The 23,181-nt window shown below is 44.8% G+C and overlaps 1 protein-coding gene across 6 annotated transcripts in view; it reads right to left on the reverse strand.

The window, feature by feature from the left end:
• LOC129343979 (ATP-binding cassette sub-family C member 12-like) overlaps nt 1–23,181 on the reverse strand; it is an 80,841-nt gene that overhangs the window by 5,284 nt on the left and 52,376 nt on the right. For 4 of the 6 annotated variants that reach the window (XM_055000423.1, XM_055000422.1, XM_055000425.1 and 1 more), the window contains 8 exons: nt 21,216–21,442; nt 16,775–16,912; nt 14,828–15,014; nt 10,143–10,232; nt 8,161–8,350; nt 7,041–7,200; nt 4,200–4,278; nt 2,369–2,482 (listed from right to left, as the gene is read on the reverse strand). In XM_055000423.1, coding sequence (XP_054856398.1) covers nt 2,369–2,482; nt 4,200–4,278; nt 7,041–7,200; nt 8,161–8,350; nt 10,143–10,232; nt 14,828–15,014; nt 16,775–16,912; nt 21,216–21,442 — 1,185 coding nt within the window. Of the gene's footprint in view, nt 1–2,368; nt 2,483–4,197; nt 4,279–7,040; nt 7,201–8,160; nt 8,351–10,142; nt 10,233–14,827; nt 15,015–16,774; nt 16,913–21,215; nt 21,443–23,181 lie in introns of those variants that run through there. The other 2 variants (XR_008598355.1, XM_055000424.1) reach the window with 2 other exon arrangements.

Raw genomic sequence — 23,181 nt, forward strand, 5'->3', positions numbered from 1 at the left:
GTCTGGAGATCAGGGGGTGGGGCCACTGGGCACGAGAGGTGCCGGAACTCCGTTCCACTGCGTTCCTGCTGAAAAAAAGCCCTGTGGCTTGTCTTTTGAACTCAAAAAGGCAATAAGGTTGCAGGTTTCAAGCTGTGTTTTCTGAGAAGGAAGCTGTTAAACATTGTTTCAAGTTTTGAAATTATTTGTGCATCAAACTATGATCCCAAGAAGAATGCCCTTAAAGCCCCGACCGGTTTTCCCTGAGTGACTATTTAAATGAACAAATATTTAGACTCATTATTAGCCAGCACTGATCAAGCTGACATTTTCCAAGAAAGGCGTGTGTGTGCTTGTGTGAAAAAGTGTGCTGGTAATCTAAGCAACAGCACCATCTTCCTATTCGGCTGAGAACAACATCTCAGGTAGCAGCATCAACAGGAATGGAAGAAGGACCCCTGGCCCTGCGAGAAAAATGTGTAAAATGGCTGTACATCTTTAAACAGCGAGAGGATCCCGGTGTTGTCATTTCTTTAATACACTTATCACTTATATCATGGGATGCATGAAATGAGCCTAAATATATTAACAGTGCTCCTTGATTGTGCTACAAACAGTTTCATCATGCTTGTGAGAGGAACCAAAGCTGTATAACAAAACAAAATGAAGCAAAACAGACACTGCCATGGAAATAGATCCAGAGGAGTTAGCTGCATTAGTCTGTAGTCGCAAAATAGTAAAGAGTCCAGTAGCACCTTTAAGACTAAACAACTTGATTGTAGCATCAGCTTTCAAGAACCACAGCTCTCTTCGTCAGATGCATGGAGGGTATGCATCTGATGAAGAGAGGTGTGGTTCTCGAAAGCTGATGCTACAATAAAGTTGGTTGGTCTTACAGGTGCTACTGGACTCTTTATTTCTATGGGAAACAGCTGAATGGGGGTATCCAAGCAGAATAAAAGAAGGAAAAAATGGAAGAAGTCCAAGGCATCAAAATTATCTACCTCAAAAGCTTGTGTAGCTTTACAAGCTGCACAGAAGGGAGACTTGCAGGAGGCATGCAATCACTGCAAATTGGAGCAAGCAGAACTAAAATTCTGGTTGGACCAAGCAGGACTTACAGAGATGTGAATTGCCAGCATCAGAGCAATGAATCATATCATACTGTGATGTATCAGAGTGATAGTTTGGCTACCTAAACACGCCTGTATTCGGAGACTTGGAATCCAAAAAAGGGGGAGGGGTTGGAAAACTATTTGGGGGTCTTTCTTGACACTACTATGGGAACAGGTGACATGCTGAGCCCATCTGTCCAGCTTTTCACGTCTGATTTTTGGAAGGATCCTTATTACAAGATGATAAGACAGCCAAGTTACCCTGGATGAAAGACTTCACTGCCGGGTAATCTAATTATCAGTATGCTCTCAGACTCAATTGATAGGCGATGTTGACAGCGCTGTATCTTCAAATCCAGGTCTGTTCCGACCACATCTAAACCCCAGTGGGGTGCAATTAACATGGCCAGAGGAGCGCATCGGTGATGACGTCACCTTTCCTCTCCTACCTGCTGCTCTTACCCCTGCAGTCTGTCCCCAAAGATTCCTCCCCCTTGCGGTAGGCTTTGATGCCTGCAGCCAGTTTGGCAGGCAGAAAAATTGCCCAGGGAAAGGAATGGCAAAAGTTGACAAACAGGTGCGGGATGAATGTACACAGAGCAAGAGAGGGAGTGCGTGAAGGGATGAGCCGCTGCTCGGCTCTCGTGACCAGGGTAAATGCCCATCGTCATTTTGGGGTCAGGAAGGAATTTCTCTCCAGGCCAGATTGGCCAGGGATCCTGGAGGTTTTTTGCCTTCCTCTGAGCATAGAGCAGGGTTCACTGGGGGAGGTGAGGGGGGATAGCTGTGAATTTCTGGCGTTGTGCAGTAGGCTGGACTAGATGACCCTTGGGGTTCCTTCCAGCTCTATGTTTCTATGATCCAACCCCTCGTCTCTCCGGAGCTTTATCTTATTTTGTTTCAGACAAGATTAAGGCAGCCACATACCTGTTACTATTATGTATAGTGTGAGCCTATACATAATAGCATCACACATGCAGTGTGAGCCTATACATAATCAGCATGGAGAAAGGCCTTCTCTGACATCTGCTGGCCATGATCCTTCATGGGAGAAGTAAGGAAGTGCGTCTTTTGTATATGACATGAAAGTGTGTCTTTTGTATCTGAAAAGCATTTGCTCTACCACAGAGGCATCAGTTCCTTTGGAGCTAGTGGACCTCTTGCACAGTCACCATACAGCTAACCAGAAATGTACACTGCACAGTCCGTGTGGGACCTTCTTTTGTATTCCAGACCGACCCTAGTAGCGCCAGCTGGGCTGTTTCACAACTCACTCTGGAATTTCGAAGGAGGGCTCTTGCCATACAGAGTAGCTGCCGTTCCCCCACGGAGAAATTTTCTCCATTCTCAACAACTTCTGCCTGAAGCTTTCCTGGCAGTTTGGAAACCTGAAAAGAAACAGGCGCATTCTGTTATTGCTTGCGAATGCTGCACTGCATCTGGCTACCGCCCCAAGATGCCTGCCTGCCAGGTCTTGGCATGCGCCATTGATTTCTTGATCAACTCTTCCTCCAGCCAGTTTCTGTCCTTCATACCACTAAACATTCCAACGGGCTTTCCAACTGCCTGGGCCCAGAGGAGAATTCCCTACCACCAGCTTGCATCTCCCAACCTTGAGAAATTGAGGAGTGGGAGAAAAAAAAATGGCCTTCGTATCGACACTCTAGGAATTCCCCTTAATCTCTTTACCATAGAAATTAGGGGAAATTCCTAGAGCATCAGCAGGAATTAGCAGCACGCCCTCCCCAAACTCTACACTCCCCCAGGAATCACTTTCCAAATTTGGAATTTGCCTAGATAGTATCAGGGATTATAGTGCTACATCTCATTTGACCCTAAGATTATGGTTTCTGGTGAAGTATCAGGAAAGACTATTTGTCAGATGTTGTGTCAAAATGCTACTGAGCATGCTCAGTTACCACAGAGCATGTGCTGTAAAAGGAGGTGAAGCTTTTTGCCCTTTTCTTGCCCACAATTTATCTACAGATTTATCTATACAATAGAGAATTTGGTCAAAATAAGTCTAACTTAAGAAAAGTAGGCTTCGTGCCTGCGTAACGATATTTTAGACCCAAATATGGAAATAAACTTGAGGAGGGAGCAAGTAATAATAAAAAATAATAATAACTGTGGTTATATACTGCTCTTCTAGACAGATGAGGGCCTCACCCAGAGTGGTGAACAAGTTAGTGTTATTATCCCCACAATACAGCTGTGGCGCTGGGGTTGAGAGGAATGGCTTACCCAAGACTGCCTACTGAGCTCATGGTAATAGAGGGATTCAAACCAGCAGAGTGCTGATTAACAGCCAAACCACTTGACCACTGTGCCACAGCAGCTCTCTACAATAGTGAGGCTGTAATGCTGCAAAATACCTCTAAAACAAATAGTTTCTGACACTACATCAGTTACTCATCAGGTTCAACGCTTCAAATTGCCCCAGCCTGGTGGGAAATTCCACCCTTGAGAAACTGAGGAGTGGGGGGGGGGGAATGGCCTCCATAGTGATGCTCTAGGAATGTCCCTTAGTCTCTATGGTCTTGCATAGAGCTTAGGAAAATTCCTAGAGTGTCACCTAGAAGTGACATCACATCCCCACAAACTCCCTTGGCACCACCACCCCAAATCTCCCAGTATTCGCCTAGGCAGTGTTGGAAACCCTATCAGGTCCAGACCAGCTTAACTTCGACAATGATATCAGTTATGGCACTCCCTGACCATCCGCCCGCTTCTCTCTTTGCAGTGTGGATGTGGTACCCTCATATTCAAAGGCCACCCTCCTCCCAAATCTTTTACTAATCATTAAGATCTGCCATATGCTGCAATCATCAATTATTTCTGTCATTTAAAATTTTAAAAAGGAAGGAACAATGGGGGGGGAAAGTATTTAGAGAGCATTAATTGTTTAAAAATCTTAATGGGATGGAATACTATAGTGCCACCGCATTATTCGTTGCGGCTGTTTCCGTCTATTGTGATTAATGACACGCAGTTAACCAAGAATCACAATGTTCAATTTATTGTCATTTTAAATCAAGTAAATAATAGAGAGGGATGGGGGTGGGGGGTGGGGAATCTAGGGAAGTGAAAAAATAAACAACATACTGTGCTTTGCATAAATGTTCCGTCCAGTGCTTGCCAGATTTGATCATCTGTATAGTTGTTAAAAGGATCTAAGTTATACCTGTAATGCAGGAATTACAAAGAAAGAAACACGTTCATTTTTTAAAAAGAAATCCAAATGGTTGTCTCCTGTAGTATTTCTAGTGGAAGGTTCACCTGATCCATAAGCACTTCAAGAAAGATTGCTGGGGGCACCTTGTTCAGGGGCCTGCAGTACTGGACCGCTTGGTCCAATTTCCTTGAAACTTGGCGGGTCTTTAGTGGGCAGGCAGCACTAAGAGCCAAGCTACAAGTGACGCCTGACACAGGTTGGACACTTGTCAGCTTCCCTCAAGTTTTGATGAGAAATGTAGGCATCCTGGTCTTGCAGCTGTAATGGAGAGCTAAGCTCTAAAACCAGGACGCCTACATTTCCCATCAAAACTTGAGGGAAGCTGACAAGTGTCCAACCTGGGAAAGGCGTCACTTGTAGCTTGGCTCTCATCACTCTCCTGCAATTCTAGTGTCATTTGGTTGAAAAATGGCCAATCCAGCCCCATCCAAAACTCCCACACAGGGAATAATAGCAGAACCGTGTATCTCCTTCTTGAGTCTGTGAAAGGAAACAAGCAACAGAACACAGCAAAAAAGGACACTGGATGCAGTTTTCAGCAGAGAGGTAAAAATTTCTTATTGTTATTCTTATTGTTGTTCTTAATAGTTAGGAAAAATGGGTTAAAATAGTTAAAAATCAAAGTTACAATGGATCTTGAATCAATAGTTTGCTTTTAAAAATATTTACTTCTAAAGGGAAAAGGTACACAGGGTTCCTACAAAATAAGAAACTCTACAAGCTACATCTTGACACTATGGAGTACAAACTTAAAAACCATGGACAATCGAGATTCTTCTTCTTGACCTTTTGGGAAGGAAGTCACCTGACCTATTGACCAATAACTGTCTACAAACACATCAGTTTCCCCGGGATTTGAATCAGATAAGGCTATTGGCTCTGTGTCAGGTTTTCTTCCAGGTCAACACAAACTCTAGAAACACTAGGTAACACAGTAACCCCACAATGACTGAATGTCAGACCTTGCAACATGTATTCCAACACTAACAACTGTAAGATTAGGAAAATGAAATGAGCAGCTTCAGCAGGTCTTACTTAGGAACAGTTTCTGAAACATGGCATGCACCACTTATTCACAGTTTCTAGATTGTACACTTCCAGGAGAAAACTGTTTAATGCACTTCCATAAAGGAGCATGCTCGTTTATAGCCTATTGCCACTGGTATATTTAACAATGGGTGCCTTTCAGCCTCAGCTCCCTGGGGGAATCGTGGGACATGTGTCTGTCAAGTGTTGGGAGAAGTAATGTTAGCTGGGAAACGTAGTTTTGAAAGACAGAACCGGCGGAGATCACTCTGGAGGGGATGGATTCTCTCATGGCCCTTCATCGCTTCTTGTGTGGCGGACTGTCTCCCCTTCTGGAGCTTTTACCCTGCCGCCCTTGTTGCTTAAAACTTTGAATTAACCAAGCCTCGGCAGGGCACTGGTGCCAGAAGGGGAGACATCAGAGACAGCAGAGGGCTGTGAGAGAATCCATCCCCTCCAGAGCGATCTCTGCCGGTTCTGTCATTTAAAACTACGCTTCCCATCTAACATTGCGTCTCCCAACACGTGAAAAGCACGTGTCAAAAATATTGTGTAGATTGACTCTCAGACTTCTAGTATGGCGTTAGAGAGACAGGCAGACAGGCAGAACGACAGACAGAGACAAGTGACAGAGATATCAACCATTCCATGCATGAAGTCACAACTGACTTATGGCAACCTCAACAATGGGAGTTCAAGGCAAGTGAGAAGCAGAGGTGGTTTGCCCTTGCCTTCCTCCACAGAGTCTTCCTTGGTGGTTGCCCATCCAAGTACTGACCCTGCTTAGCTTCCAGGATCTGACAAGATCAGGCTATACACCGTGCTACCCTTCCCTCCATCAACCATTTCAGTAAGCAGCAAATTGATTCATCTCAGTGCAGTAAATACTGGAAAAGAGGGAGGACTCTCCAGTCCTCAGGAGATACATTCAGGGAGTTGTGCGCAATGAAAGGATCCAGATTGCAGCGGGAGTGGAGGAGGGCAACTGTTGTAAATTTATATGGTTGTAATATTTATTGGCTCCAGTCCAGATATAATCTGGATCCTCATCAAGCAAGACTCCCTATTATTTTTAACAACTGATTATTTATGGTGTATTATTTGCGTGCTGTCTTTGACAGCTCCTTATGAATCACTCCTTATGAATTTAGACACTAGTCCTTTTCACATTACGTTCCAAGGATGACGAATGAAAATGGGAGGAGGAGGAGGAGATCACAGCATCCTCCTTCACACCTGACTGAAACACATTTGTTGCCAAGTGCGCATCGGTTGTATGTGTGTATGAATGTTCACACAAAGGCAGCTTACTGTACCAACATTCCTGGTAATGGGGGAAGGAATCATATATCTGTACCAGGACTCCTATGTTCTTACTAGCAACCAAGCCCGTTTTTTAAAAAAAACAGTCTCTAGAAAATGGAGCGCCATTGGGAGGGATGGGTCACGTCCCCTGAGCTTCCCACAGTGGTGCGCCCTCTAGAGGAATGGGCTGCCTTGCCTGGGCTTCCTATTGCGGCAGCGCCCTCTGATGGTGCACCAGGATAAAAGGTGCATCGTCGCCAATACGGCTTGCCTTTTATATAATAGGAAATGAAAATGGAGAGGGTTCCTTGAAAATTAGCATTATTGGTTAGGTTTCGCTTTTGCAGGAGGGGTTAATTTGTAATTATGACAACAGCTACCTTACTGTACCTACAAACAGAACGGGATCTTGAGGAATGACTGAAAGCTTCGTCCGGAGAGATTCCAAACTTATTGTACAAATGTTGACCCCGTCGATCAGGATGGTGCCGGCAGCGGGTTCTACAAGTCGAAACAGGGCTACCCCTAATGATGATTTACCTGTCGGGGTTGAGAGAGCAGCATTCATTATTACAAATTACACTGTGAGAACAGGTGCCAGACAAGATTTTCAGGATTATGATATCTGAGGTTTAAAGCATTTTTTTAAAATAATGAAAATGACAGGCAATTTATAACCCAGCTTCTTCTGCAGATTCCAGTTTTTTGGCAAAGGTTCAGTAAAACCCATATAATAAATGGTGGGCTGGGTATCATCCAATTCATGTCACGAGTACCCAACAGTGTCTTCGTCTCAGGGTTTACAGCGGGAGAGTTTTCATCATACAGGACTGGGTGAAGAGGTAACGTAGTGCAGTGGTTAAAGTGGCTGAGAAGTTGTGGGGAGATCTGGGTTCAAATCCCTGCTCTGGCATGAAAGTAGATGGCTGATTGTAAGGGATGTCGCTGTTTCTTGGCTTAACCTACCTCCCAGGGCTGTGGAAGAATGAACTGTTGATTGTATCGGCTCGATGTATTGCTTATGAATAGTTGACTCCAGATGGATTGATTGTGTATAACTTTTGCATATATTTGTTTATTGACTATTAAGAACACACTGTAAATTCTGGATATATATTTGGATATTAAGCATTGATTGTATGGTTTGAGAACCGTTCTGGGAGCTTTGTAGTCTTTAACATTGTATACTCCCAGGTTTTTGCCCTTTGGTTTTGTGCAACATTCGGAAAGCAGCATGGCTGATCATGGGGAGGTATGTGCAGACATCGCCTTTGCGCATCATGCACGGCCAGCGTGTTCATGCCTAATTCAGATCGCCACACATCCCTTCAGTGCGCAGATACATCATGCATACGGGCCTTTTGGCTTTGCACTCTCACATACGTATCCAGAGGTTGTGCAGAGAGAATCCCCTCCGCACATGTGTGCTCCGCCAGTCATCAGGACAGATGTCTCACTGGCCAGGACATAAATCAGCAAAACAGAAGCCGAGATTCTCACCAGAGCCTGTCCGGCCAACAATCCCAATTTTTTCTCTGCCGTGGATGCTCAGATTTATGTCAATGAGAACCAAGGGGCTGTTTTCTCTGTATTTCATGTGATAGCCTTTAAACGTGATTTCTCCCTGGTCTGGCCAGTTTGGGGAAGGGCTGACAAGTCTGGCACCCTCTTTGGCCTCAGGAACGCAGGTCTGAAAGAAAGGGATATTTAAAAAAAGTAATTTTAATCTTCTGCCACAGTACTGGGAGCCAGTATAGTGATGAGAATAAGCTATGATCTGGGAGGTCCTGGGAGATTTGTCTTTCAAATCTTATGAACTCACTAGGTAGCCTAAGGCAAGACTCACTCTCCCTCTTCCCCCTGCTTCCCCCTCTCTCTTCCCCCTTCCCCCTTCCTCATTCCCCTCCCTTCCCCTCCCCCTATCCCTTCCCTTTCCTCTTCCTTCTCCCTCCCTTCCCTCCCCGCCCCTCCCTTCTCCCTTCCCCTCCCTCTCCCCTCCCGCCCCCTCCCCTCCATCTCCCTGCCCCTTCCGTGCCATCTCTTCTTCTCTCTCTCCCTCTCCCCACATCCTCAATTTCCTAATCTGCAATTTAGGGATAGTAATATTGGGCTACCTTACAGAGTTGTTGTGGGGGTTACCATAAGATAATATATAGGAAGCGCTTCAAAGCAATGCTGGAGTTACTATAGCAGGTCTAAGGACAATTATACAGTTAGTCATGGATCGGGGTTGTTAAAGAGACTGGGACATTTCCATAATTGATGGTCAAGGAACATAAAAACATGTTGCCGCTTTTCATAGGGCTTCAAAATCCTTGTGTCAGACTCGTAGCAAAGACAGATGTCACATTTTAGTGGAGCAAAGATGGCTCAAAAGAGCCTTTGTTCCTCTGAATACACAGTTTCATATCCTGGGGCAAGCTTTGCTGATATTAACTGCGCAAGGTTTCAGTGTACTAGTGAAAAACTCGGTGGGGTGAGGCACTACCTGGCTAGGAGCTGTGCTGTTATTCACACACTCCATTCTCCAGAGTAATATCTTTTCTTCAATATATTTGGTAAGGCGAAGAACAAACATACACACAAAGCAATGTGGTACAAATACCCATCATGAATAACAGTCTCAGAGTCCCTCTACACAAAACATCTTACATGGGGACGCTCAAGTGACTTACTTTCTGTGTGGTCTGATATTCAAGCACACTCTGTCTCCCTAGCATGTGTATCCACAATGGGAGAACAAGTATAAAATCTTTCACTTGATCCTACTTGTGTAAGATGTCTTGTGTAGAGAGAGACTCTCATTTACCAAACACAAAGCATAAAATCTATAATGGAACAAATTGCTATATCAGATGAAGGAAACAGTAAAACCAGCTTTCTGGCTGCATTTATCCCAGGTTCACAAGGAGTTAGCTAAAGTGAAAGTTGGCTGGAAAAGGAAGGCATTAACCAGGCTCCTAAACACTGGAAAGGATGGTGCCAGAGTTGCCTCTGGGAGGGGCAGATTCTACAGTCGCGGTGCCACCACAGAAAAGGTCCCGTCCCATGTGGCCACCTGCCAAATCACTGATGGTGCTGACTGAATGAACATCATGACCCCATTATCCCAGTAGGCGCATATGGGAGTGTGTGGCCTTGCATATATATTATATACATACGTGTGCATGCATATGCGCATGAGCACATGTATGAATAAACACATATGTTGCTTGAAATGATATTGTTTAAGAAAGACTGTCAGTGTACCTGAAACACATGGGGAGGTACAAGACAGAACTGACCGGCATTTGAGTCAGACTGTAAGTCAGATTGTAAAACTGGATTCACACCATGTATTGAAAGTCTGCCACGACTGCTGCTAAGGTAAAAGGGTCTGTCTTTATTAGGTCTGTCTTTATTAGCATCCTAGTGAGTAGGTGGTCTGGGAATCTAGGACTCCAAACAATCATTTTAATTCTCCAGCCAAGATCCTGCCTTACCGTGATATATTCCATGACTTGTTCAACAGAAGTAAATTTAGCTTCAGTCTCGGTTCCGGTTCTTACACACACCTGAAGGAGTCCACTTAACTATAAAGAAAGGGAGAAAGAGGAATAATTGTTACTAGCTACCTTTATGTACAATATATGCAGAAATGTGGCAGCACGTCACAGTGAAGGCAATAAAACCCAGTTCCCGAGATCCAAAGAATGGCCCGACTAGAGTTCTGCTGGTATTTCCTGCAAAATAAAAAATCATGTGTGGACGTCACCTATCTGCATATGTACATATTTGCATCCTAGTCTATACCAGTCCAGAAAACTTGGCCCAATCAGGTTTTCCTGTACGTTGATCTTTAAATATATCCACACCCACACATTACATTGGGTTGCAAAGGGTGATAAAAGGTGGGAGGCACTGTTTTTGATATCCATGTTTTTGTCTTTTCTTCCTCTAGGGATTTTACAGTTCTCCCCCCATTTTGTCCTCGCAACAAACCTGAGAAGTAGATTGGGCTGTGATGCAACGACTGGCCCAAGGTCACTCCATAAATTTCTTAATCTGAGGGCCAAGCTACAAGTGACGAATGACACTTGAACGGCAAGTGGATTGAGTGGAGGGCAAGTGAACAGGGAGAAATACACTTGCCGTTCAAGTGTCATTCGTCATGTGTAGCTTGGCCCTGACATTCTAACCACCACACTCAACTGGCTATCAATGAATGCCATGATGACAACTTAACAAGAACTCTGAGAGGGGATTTATAATCAGCCCAAAAGCTGTGTCCTCATACCCACAGCTGATTTTCTTTTGGCAATCAGAACGCTTAATTCCTGTTCAACTTGTATTGCTTAAAAATATATATATATATATATTTAAACAGAGATCATTTCGTAGAAAAAGAGCTGGAGGAACTCATTAGCATGACTCATTAGCATAACTCATTAGCATATGCCATGCCCCTTGACAGCACCAGAAGTGTGTCATTGGCATAACTGATTTCCATATGCCACACCCCCTGACATCACCTGTCCTGGCTGTTTTGGACCCAATCCTGGCCATTCAGGGCCAAAATTGGGCCCAAAATGACAAAAAGGGGCTGAAAATGGCCGAAAAGGGGCCCAAAATGGTCAGGATCAGGTCGCTGCTGAGTGGGAGAGTGATCCAAAACCTGTCAGAGACCCAATCCGGGACATTTCGGCCCCAATCTAGGCTGAAACAGGCCCAAAATGGCCAAGAGTCAGGTGAGTGGGGCCACCTGACATGTGACCTTTTGGGGCAACTGCCGGAACTGTGTTCTGGCACATTCCCCCTCAAAATGAGCCCTGTATTTAAATGTCCAATGTAGATCGGTCTGTCTCCTCATGGCACAGATTGGGCCTTTGCCTCAGCTTCTTCCAGTTGTCCTCTTGCTTGCTGGATCTTGGCCATCCCAGTGTCCTGGGCTCTTTGCTCAAGCCTCTTAACAAACATCTCTTTGCCCAGATCAGGGTGACAGGTCACTGGTAGTCAGGCAGAAGCCAAAATTTTTGTCTGAGACAGGCCTTCTAAAAAGGCCCTGAAATCCCTACATTAAGGGGGGGGGGTGGTCTCAGTTCCAGGTTGGGAAATTCCTGGTCATTTTGGGGGGTAGAGCCTAGAGAGGGTGGGGTTTTGGGCAGGATGGGACCTCAGCAGCTTATCATGCCATACAGTCCAACCTCCATAGCAGCCATCTTCTCCAGGGGAACTGATCTCTATGGCCTGAAGATCAGTTGAAATTCTGGGAGGTCTCCAGCCACCACCTGGGAGGTCTCCAGCCACCAATATACACAGATGCTCCTCCACCTAACCAAGACCAATATAAACAGAACAAACTGTATGCAGAGGAGGAACAGTGATAATGAAAATACCAATTAACCCAAATACCAATGATCAGTTTAGTGATTCAAATGGGTTGATTGGTATTTTCATTATCATTATTTCACCACCTGGAGGCTGGCAATGCTACGAGGTAGACTTGAAAGGCCTGTAATTCTGCATTCATACATTTTCCATAGTCTAACAGGATCAGGTAATAGATAATGTGAACAACCACTGCCTGATAACCTCGAAAGCTGCCACCCATCTGAGCAGACAATACTAATGCTGATGGACCAGGAGTCTGGTTTGATATGACAGAGCTTCTTGCGCTCAGTGGACTTAGATGGGTATAATGTTGCTTGGGATGGCAGAGTGAGTCACTTCAAGGCTAAGAAGAAACCTAAACCCAGTCCTAGCCTGACACTCTAGCTAGGGTTACCAGCCTCCAGGTGGTGGCTGGAGATCTCCCAAAATTACAACTCATCTCCAGGCCACAGAGATCAGTTTGCCTAGAGAAAACGGCTGCTTGGGAGGGTGGACTCTGTGGCATTATAACCTGGCAAGGTCCTAACTCTAGCCACTATAGTACACAATAGGGTAGCCAGGTCCCCTTGTCCTCCCAGTGGAAGTGGGGCAGATCTGGCTCTTACCTGTTTCTTGCCTTCTTTTTCCTTTGCTCGCATGAGTGCAGGGCTCGCAGGTCTGCAGCTGCATGGTGACATCACCAAGCAGGCACAGGGGGCGCGCCCACTTCACAGCAGGCCAGGTAAGTGGAGGCAGGGGGGAGGGTGGTAGTGGGAGATCCCCTGCCCTCACCCTAGCACACAAGCTCTTGGCTAAGGTGTACCGTCTTATGATAGGTTGGAGCCAATAGTTCTGCAGAACAGCCGTATACTAAAGCCATCTTGCTATGGGATCACACCGGCAAGACACTTTTATCAGTGTATATTGGAGAAGATTCATGGGTAGTGGATTTTCTATCTTTTAAAAAAAAAACGGTTGTGTGTGTCATTCCTACAGGGTTGCCAACCTCTAGGTGGTGCCTGGAGATCTTGCAGAATTACAACTGATCTCCAGGTGTCTTCAATCGTCTGAAGAAGGGAGCCCTGACTCTTGAAAGCTTACACCCAGAAACTCTTGTTGGCCTCTAAGGTGCTGCTGGACTGAAATCCATCAGACCTCCAGATGACAGAGATTCTCTTGGAGAAAATGGCTGTTTGGGAAGATGGACTCTATGGTGTTATACCCTGCTGAGGCCCTTCCCTCCTGAGTTCCAGCCCCTGAGAATTCATCCACAACCATCCATACAACCTGTTGCTTTTCCTGGACAGCTTTTCCTGAGCAAAGTGAGAGGAACTATTCAAAGCTGAAAAGAGTCTTTAAGGAGAAGAAAGTGACTCACAAACCCAGCAACCAATCTCCACGCCCTGAAGCAATTTCAGAGCTATTACAACTGCCTGTGGAGACTAAGAAACTACAGTCCTTGAAAAAAATATCTTTCACAATTTGACTATAGGGGCCTATGTTTCACTGACTTCTCTGCTGACTCCTAGGAAATGTATTTGTCCTTTGGAAACTGTGTTAAATAAAGCAGGTTGTGTGATTCACCATGAAGAAGAAAAGAATTAGCTACCTCATACTTGAGGGAAAATATTACACTTTAGGCAAAAGTCTGCCTTTCCCTCCTGTATTAATGTGTATAAAATACATGCTTTAGTAGCACATCATTAATCCTGAAATGGTAAATAGAAGGGCTCTTGGGATTCGCTGTATACAAGCTGTAAATGTCACGGAGGGAACTCCTGGCCTGAGGTGAGGAAAGGTTAAGACGACAAATGCAGATAAGTGCCTCAGAGAGAGCGAGTAAAGCTGGAAATATTTCCATTCCTGGTTTGAAAGTGGAAAGGTCAAGGAAAGAGTGTGTGTGTCGGGGGGAGACACCATGCCCAAACTACAACAGGGGTTGTAGATAAGGATGCTTAGGGTGGCTTTTAACTAAAACAACATATTGATTTCTATGTACGATTAAAATCAAAGCACCAACGTGCTTGGCGTTTCTTCACACACACACACACACACACACACACACAAGCCTTCGACAATACAACACACAGGTTTGTTTGGTAGAACTTGAAGATGACTTATTGCAGGCCGTACATTGATCCTCTATCCTCCATTTTGAGAGGCAATTGCTAACTACAATTGATGCTGGCTGGCCATTCTTTTGTGGGACAATTAAGAGCCAAGCTACAAGAGACGAATTACATGAGGAGGAGTACGTGAAGAGAGTCGCAATGTTAGCTGCGAAGCTGAGTTTTAAGAGAGATGAGAAGGTTTTGTCAATTTCCCCTCTCTACAAAGCCAGGGAGATCCCTGCTCAGAGGGTTTGTTAATTTCCTCTTCTCCTCTTAGAAGGGGCAGTGAAACTGACAGAAAGGCAAAGAGGAAATTAACAAACCCTCTGAGGAGTGATCTTCGCTGGCTCTGTAGAGAGGGGAAATTGACAAAGCCTTCTGATCTCTTTTAAAACTCAGCTTCCCGGCAAACACTGTGACTCCCTTCACGTGCTCCTCCTCTTGTAATTCATCTCTTGTAGCTTAGATCTCAGACAGCCAGTTTTGTGTGGTGGTAGAATGATGGACTATGGCTGTGGATACTGACTTTGGGGCTGACCTTGAGCGAGGCACTTTCTCATCTTAAGCTACCTGGCAGCGGCCATTTCAAAGACAGAATGGAGAAGGGACAATGGTATACACCAAACAGAATTCCTGGGAGGAAAGGGAGGAGGAAAAGCCATGAGAGAGAAGTGTGAGGTAATCGAGGATTCTCACATGTCTTTCACCTGAATAATGTAAGACAAAGCCAAGCCTTTGGCTGCGGCACTAATAGAAGAAGGGGAGAGGACCACAAAGAGGGCTACGATCAAGGTCACGGTGTTCATGAGGACGTCGGTCCTAAGGGCAAACCACCGCAGTGCGCAGTTAAACAGCATGAAGTGGCCCGAGTTCTCGTCATTCAACTCTTTAAATCTGAAAGAAACAAGCAAGCAAACAAAGATGGATACTCGCCACAGTTTGGCTTGAACACACAAACGCTGGGCTGTTTCTCTGATTTTATCAGCTGCATGTTTGTCAAAATTTTCATTCCCGGCTTATAGTCTGTTGGAATTATTTATTTATACAGTTTGCTTGGGGGACAGTCTGCAAATTTGCAGTGCGGTCCTAACCACAGACTTCACTGAAGGCCACAGACTTCGCTGGCTTTGGACAGAGTTTGGCAAAAGCTGGACTTTCAAACCCGTGCCCAGGCCAAACTTTTCAATGCACAAGCATGCTTTTTCTTATAGGAGAAAAATATCCTGCACTGATTTAGTTTACCCATGTATGATGGGTTTTCCTAACATACTTCCAACCACCCACCTCCAGTCTATGAATTTGGGATGATTATTAATCCTGAGTTTTTGACTCAAAAAATCCATGTTTTTTTTCATTTCTGCTTTGTGTGACAGACAGTGGAAGCATGGATAGCTCCATCAGTAGCTATCAGTCATGCTAATTCAATGCTCAGAGGCAATACATCTCATAATGGGGCAGGAATTGGGGTGGGACGCTTTGCCCTATTTGTGCATCTTTCAGGATGTTTGGTTTACTCCTACAGGTAACAGGATGCTGCATTAAATTCACCACCTAGTAGAGCTCTATTTACTTTCTCATGTGCCCATCAGTTTTTTAATTTTTTTCCCTGCCATTTTATATTTCTTGGCCCCAAATTTCTCCATACCATATGCTCATTATTCAGCCCTATTTGTGCATAAATAATAATAAAATTAATAACAATCAATTTATATACTACCCTTCAGGATGACTTAACACCCACTCAGAGTGGTTTACAAAGTATGCCATTATTATCCCCACAACAAAACACCCTGTGGAGTGGGTGGAGCTGAGAGAGCTAGAAGCTGTGACTGACCCAAGGTCACCCAGGTGGCTTCAAGTGAAGGAGTGGGGAATCAAACCTGGCTCTCCAGATTAGAGTCCTGCTGCTCTTAACCACTACGCCACACTGGCTCAAATAAATCAGCATTACACTTTGCACTGGTACCATATATATAAATGAGGCACATCCATATAAATATTGCATACATTGATGCAAAATTATCGTACGGCATGCAAAAGCAACAGTGAAAAGCAGAGGACCAAAATCACCGGGGGGAAAAGATGTAAACCATTACAAAAAGAAAAGAAATAAGGAACGTTGACTAATCCCTAGGAATCGATGTTGGGCGCATAAAGACTTCTCTGGGCAATTCCACTAGCTCAGATTTGTGGGAGCTGCTGGCCCAGGGTGTTTCGGGTGCCCTTCTTCCTCAGCTACCCTCTTGGTTGCAAGACTCCTGGGTTTTGTTGAAATCTTACATCGAGAAAAACCAGCTCTGAACAATGGCGCCCTGCTTGGAAAGAACATAAAGGACTCCAAGGAGGAGGCCATGCGACTGCGCGCATAATGATCTCTTTGAGACAATTTTGAGAAATCCACGGAGCAAAACCGGCAGCATCCCCACGGCTTCTCATTTTCTGCAAATGAAAAAAAAACCACAGGGCCTCCACTGCCTATGTAGCACAATAACAGAGCGGTTTCATCAATGTCTCGGCAGGTGTAAAACCTGCAGTATTGGTGGCGAGGTGGAGAATAACAGCACTCTTTATCCATCCTGTCCAAGAGACCGACTGAGCAAATACAATTGGATGGGGGGGGGGAAGGAGAAAGAGTGCCAAAGTAGGTGACTTACCGGGCGATATAAGCATCCTTCTTGTTGTAGGCATGAATCGTACTAAGACCTTGGACCGAAGAAGTTATCAGAGAGAACCAAGGAGACCTGCTCATGTTTTCCACTCGTTTTAGTTCACGGATGGCCCTCTGAAAAATGCTGCCGCAAAAATGCAATATACAGTAAGATCGTGGCTTTGGACTCAGACTTGCAATATCCATTTGTGACCAGCTTTCTAGATTGGACAACTCTGAGAGTACCAAAAAAAAAAAACCCTAAACAGATGGGCTGCTGGGAGATCTTTGATTGAATCTTCCCAGCACCATTAGAAGTTCAGAGTCGCTCTACACAAGATCCAGAGGAGTTAGCCATGTTAGTCTGTAGCAGCAAAATAGTAACGAGTCCAGTAGCACCTTTAAGACTAACCAACTTTACTGTAGCATAAGCTTTCGAGAACCACAGTTCTCTTCGTTAGTTGGTTAGTCTTAAAGGTGCTACTGGACTCTCTACACAAGACATCTTACACGGGAACGCTCAAGTGACTTACTTTCTGTGCGGATGGCCCTCAAGTGTACTCTGTCTCCCTAGCAGTGCATGTGTATCCAAAGTGAGAGAACAAGTGTAAGATCTTTCATTTGATCCTACTTGTGTAAGACGTCTTGTGTAGAGAGACTCTTAGAGCCAAGCTACAAGTGACACCTTACACAGGTTGGACACTTGTCAGCTTCCCTCAAGTTTTGATGGGAAATGTAGGTGTCCTGGTTTTACAGCTTGGCTCTCCATTACAGCTGCAAGACCAGGATGTCTACATTTCCCATCAAAGCTTGAGGGAAGCTGACAAGTGTCCAACCTGTGTCAGGTGTCACTTGTAGCTTGGCTCTAAGTTTCACATATATGGAGCCCCTGATTTGGATTGGGGCTGTCCAAGGTGATAAGAGGAGTTGAATCCTTCCACCCCTGCATTGCTTTACCTATCAAAAACACCTGTTCCCACTCCTGTTCACCTTGGAAGGAAACATGATAGGGAAAACGACTTTTGAAGGGTGTATTTTCTCCCTTTCAGGATTTATAGCAACACAAAGAGAAGGTTTTTAATAGGCAAATTCATGCATGGATGGACATTTTAATCTTCCTACCTGTCTCCCTGTGCTGAGCTGAAGTGTGTGCTCCTGAAACTGAGATTTCAAAAACTGATGGGAAGCCTGTGATCTGGCCATGTCTAGCTTGACCCAAACAGTGCAATCTTAAGCAGAGTTACTCCAGTCTAAGCCCACTGGTTTCAATGGGCTTAGACTGGAGTAACTCTTCTTAGGATTGTACCGAAAAAGTCCTACCAGTAGATACCTTGAACAATTTTGGAGGTTAGAATAGCTGGATGTGTGTGTGTGTTACAGCTTATGGGTGTACAGTTTGAAGGGGCATGTCCCCTTAGCCTGGAAGAGGGGGGCCCTGTAACCCCTATAATATTCTGATGCTGCGTCTGACCTTCTGCATTCTCCCATTCACATCACTGGGTCCGCAGCCAGCACACAACCTCGCCACCCTCTGCAATGAACCCTGGTTTCTAGAAATACATCTGCAGTGTTTTTGAGGTGTGCTTGCATGCAGTAAATAATGAAAAGCGCTGCTGGTTTTTTCCAGCAGAGTTACTGAATTGTGGCGCATTTGCCACAATCGCTTGCAAACGCTTCATGCGCCACTGAGCCTGTGTGCGATTTGCCCCTTCTAAGCCTGGTTCTGTTTTTGACTCACAACTTCTTGTGGGTCTATGGAATCCCCTCCTTTTCTGAACCGTGCAGCCTGCAATAAAGGTAACCAGAGCTTCAAATAATGCCTCTTCTTGCATTCTCTTCTACCACTCCTGTTTCCAGAAAAGGGGTTTCAGAGGTCTTTAGAATATACTTGTTTATCTCCATATAATGGAACGAATGGTGAATAATAATGCAAGCTCTGATGTATTCCATTTGATACACTAGCGACAAGAGACTCATAGAACATTAACATTCTGCTTGTACTACGTGGCTCATTATGTCTCTGAGAGTCTACCTTCTTATCCCCAAGCTACCTTATAGTTGCTCTGCCGTCCCTGGACTGCCAATGCTCTCTAGGCAGGCAGGTAGAGAATGAAGTGCAAGGTATCAAACTCTGGGGCACATCCAGACAGTCCCCACACACATGTGGGCAGCACACTCCATATACTCCCATTGTCCTGATTTAACTGGGATAGCCTCAGTTTTCTGGAATCTGATCAATCACTATTCCTGCTTTATTTTTCATTTTGCTTTTTTCTGGTTGTCTCATTAAAAAAAAATTGATTAGCGCTTCTTATTAGTTCTTTGTCTTTAACGGTTAGGTGCAAATAAATCTTTTGACTGCAGGGCGCATGAATTTAAAGGCATGCACATGAACAAAAAAGGCCCATACAGCGCATGGTGCAAATGAAACACCTGCTGAGATTTTATTTTCAACTGCTGAGAATGCATTACATTTTTCAAATGATTTAAGGTTTTTTTCAAACAGCAAAGGATAGGCTAGGGCAGAATATCTGAATACATAATTATACATAACTTTCAGAGTCTCTATACACGAGACGTCTTACACGAGGATGCTCAAGTGTACGCAAGGTTAGCCGGGAAGCATAGTTCATAAAGACAGAGGTTCTGTCAATTTCACCTCTCTACACAGAGCCGGAAGAGATCGCTCCTGAGAGGGTTTGTTAATTTCATCTTTGTATCCCCCCCCCAAAGGGGAGGTGAAATTGACAGATCCTTCTGGGAGGTAAAGATGAAATTAACAAACCCTCTCAGGAGCGATCTCTGCTGGCTCTGTGTAGAGAGGTGAAATTGACAGAGCTTCCCGGCTAACATTGCGTCTCCCTACACTTGAGCGTCCTCGTGTAAAAAGTCTTGCGTAGAGAGTCTCTTGGGGCCAAGCTACAAGTAATGAATGACACTTGAATGGCAAGTGGATTGAGTGGAGGGCAAGTGAACAGGGAGAAATACACTTGCTATTCAAGTGTCATTCGTCACATGTAGCTTGGCCCTCAGTCATAAGTAATGGTTGGGGCTTGGGTAGTAATTTTTGGAATCGGAATACAAACATATTACAAGCATGCCCTATTTTTACTACACGAAACACTGGAAGGCAGGGCTTTTTTTCTGGGAAAAGAGGTGGTGGAACTCAGTGGGTTGCCCTCGGAGAAAATGGTCACATGCATGGAGGCCCCGCCCCCTGATCTCCAGACAGAGGGGAGTTGAGATTGCCTTCCATGCTGCTGAGCGGCGCAGAGGTCAATCTCAAGTCCCCTCTGTCTGGAGATCAGGGGGCGGGGCCACCAGCCATGTGACCATTTTCAAGAGGTTCCGGAACTCCGTTCCACTGCATTCCTGCTGAAAAAAGCCCTGCTGGAAGGTATGGTACTCTTCATAATGGATAGGCAATTTGCCTTTCAAGAGTGACTCCAAGAGGAGTGGGGTGCAAAAACCTGTTTTGTCTGAAGAGCACATGCATTCAAAGGCATTCGCGTGAACGATCAGGTCTCATGGTGTGGACAGCACAGGATTGCTACTTTTTGTTTTTGCAAAAGAAAAACTCGGTAACCAACGCAGGAAGTGTGAATCTCTGTCATGGCCTTTCCGGGCCCCACGATCACCCTGTGAGTAGGAAAAGGTGCAGGAATGCACTTCTGCAAGCATAAAACAGGGTGGTTGGGCATGCCACTTACTCAGTGGGGTAGGAGATCTCCTGCCTTCAGCTCATATTACTTAAATTGCCATTGGTGTGATGGTGTTGCATCACTTCTGGGGAATGAAAACTAAGAAGTGACATCACTCCAAAAAGTGACATTATATCATAGAGTTTCCAGCAATTCCTAGAGTTGAGTGACATCACTTCTGGGTTTTCATTCCCTGAAAGTGGCATAATACTGTTGGCTGACAGCACCCTCATGTCCCTGCCCCCTGAATGCCAGCCACCAGCAAGCAGCCTAACTGGGTATGCACATTGGATGCATATCTGCTTTTATATGTTTTTATGTAAATTAAAATGTTGTGCTCCGCCCTGAGCCCACTCGGTGGGGAGGGTGGACTAAAAATCTAATAAATAAATAAATAAATAAATAAATAAATAAATAAATAAATAAATGAATGAATGAATGAATGAATGAATGAATGAATGAATAAATAAAGGGTTATGCCTAATTATGCCTTGCTTTAATACACTGCAGGTTTTACTGGTGTGTGATAGATCAAGATGGGTAGCTGTGTTAATCTGTCTGTAGCAGTAGAAAAGAGCAAGAGTACAGTAGCACCTATAAGACTCACAAAATTTGTGGTAGGGTATGAGCTTTCTTGAGTCACACGAAATCTGAAGAAGTGAGCTGTGACTCACGAAAGCTCATACCCTAACACAAATTTTGTCAGAACACAACTTAATTCTTATAGAAGCAGAGCTTCCAACTTACTGGAAGAGAAGAATGAAAATAATCGTTATGACAGCCACGACGATGAGGAGGAAAGGAAACACAACAGCAATTATGACGAGGATGGAGACCACCATAAAAAACTGCTGTAGAAAAATCTCAGCGTGAAATGGGAGCCTCACGTCCAATTCATCCATATCCTTCGAAAAACGGTTCATTAGTCTGCCAGTGGGAGTCATATCAAAGAAGCTCATTGGACTCTGTAAGATCTGTAGATAAAAGGGAGGGGGGAACCCCCCCATTAACAACAACAACAAAACAGAATGGCAGATGTGTCTCTTACAGCATTGGTATGCTGTTCCTTTTGTTTTGTGACTGGAGAGTGGTCTTCTTTGTTTAAAAAACTCATTTCAAGAAGAACAAACGTATTTTTGTTTCTCATTGCCGCAGTGGCTTAAAAAGGGAAGGAGGAAATACTGTAAAACTCTCCAAAATCACAATAATGGAAATAAACGATACTAGTCAAAGCTGGCATAATTTCAGGATGCCTATCCTGGACTTGGTAAAACACATCATAGGATAACACTGTTGGAAAAAGCTGAAATGTGTCTGTCCACCCCTTCTCGGTCTACACAATCCATATTACGTGTGGGCAGAATACTTCAGAAAAAGATCTGCAAGGCAAGGAGATCCAGGTATCTCGAGGAAGAAAGCCAAGCCAGACCTTGCAATGGAAGGCACACCTAGATTCTCTAGTCTGTTTCCCCGTGAAAAATTGTCACTGTCTGGCCTTGGGAGGGGCCGTGGCTCAGTGGCAGAGCACACGCTTTGCATGCAGAACGTCCCAAGCAGAACCTTTGGAATCACCAGCTAAAAGGTGATATGAAAGCAGAAGGTGACGCAAAAGAGCCACTGCCAGAGTAGACAAGACTGGCCTTGCTAGATCAATGGTCCACTCAGTATCAGAAAATACCGTGCTCACATGTCTAAGGTCATTGGTTGGCTGCCAGCATTGTAGCTAGACCTCTGTCCCCCTGGATTGGCTCAATGGCAGGGCCACACTGGTTGGGGGGGGGGCATGGATACGGTGAAGAATCAAAATGTCACAGATGAAATTTTTCAGTGTATGAAAAAGGAGTTTTGAGGGATCTGAGAAAAATATTCTGGAAGTTTTCGCTCAGTTTCACTTCTTTTTGCTACCATTACAACAACAACAATATTCGATTTATATACCGACCTTCGGGACAACTTAACGCCCACTCAGAGCGGTTTACAAAATATATTATTATTATCCCCACATTAAAACACCCTGTGAGGTGGGAGGGACTGAGAGAGCTCCAAGAGAGCTGTGACTGACCCCAGGTCACTCAGCTGGCTTCAAGCAGAGGAGTGAGTAATCAAACCTGGCTCTCCAGATTAGAGTCCTGCCGCTATTAACCACTACACCAAACTGGCTCTCTCTCTTCTTAATAGCTGTTTTCATGCTATTTTTCAAAAAGAGAATTCATGTTGGTTGCATGACCTAGCCAATCAGGGATCCCATAGCCATTGGGACAAGATCTCGGCACACATGGCCAATTAGATTTGGCTACTTGGTACTGTTCTGAAGCCAAGCCAGAGTGACGGCAATGCTTCTTCCCTCACTTGGGACGGAATTACACGTGCTCTCCATTTCTTGGATGCTCTGAATGAATGACTGCCAAAACAAGAGTTCAAAAGAAGAAAGTGTGCGAGTTTTTTTCCCCGATGAAACAATCCTCCCTTTCCAATTTTGGCTCTCAGCTCTGTTAACTACGTGATAAGAACGTGCAGGGCTCATTTCGAGGGGGAACGCGCAGGAACACAGTTCTGGTAGTTCCCCAAAGAGGTCACATGTCAGGTGGCCCTGACCACCTGACTTTTGGCCATTTGGGGCCCGTTTCAGCCTGGATTGGGGCCGAAATGGCCTGGATCGGGCCTCTGATGGGTGGTGGATCACTCTCCCGCTCATCAGTGGCCCAATCCTGAC

The sequence above is a fragment of the Eublepharis macularius genome, chromosome 16 (assembly GCF_028583425.1).
Source record: "Eublepharis macularius isolate TG4126 chromosome 16, MPM_Emac_v1.0, whole genome shotgun sequence".
Lineage (NCBI taxonomy): Eukaryota > Metazoa > Chordata > Lepidosauria > Squamata > Eublepharidae > Eublepharis > Eublepharis macularius.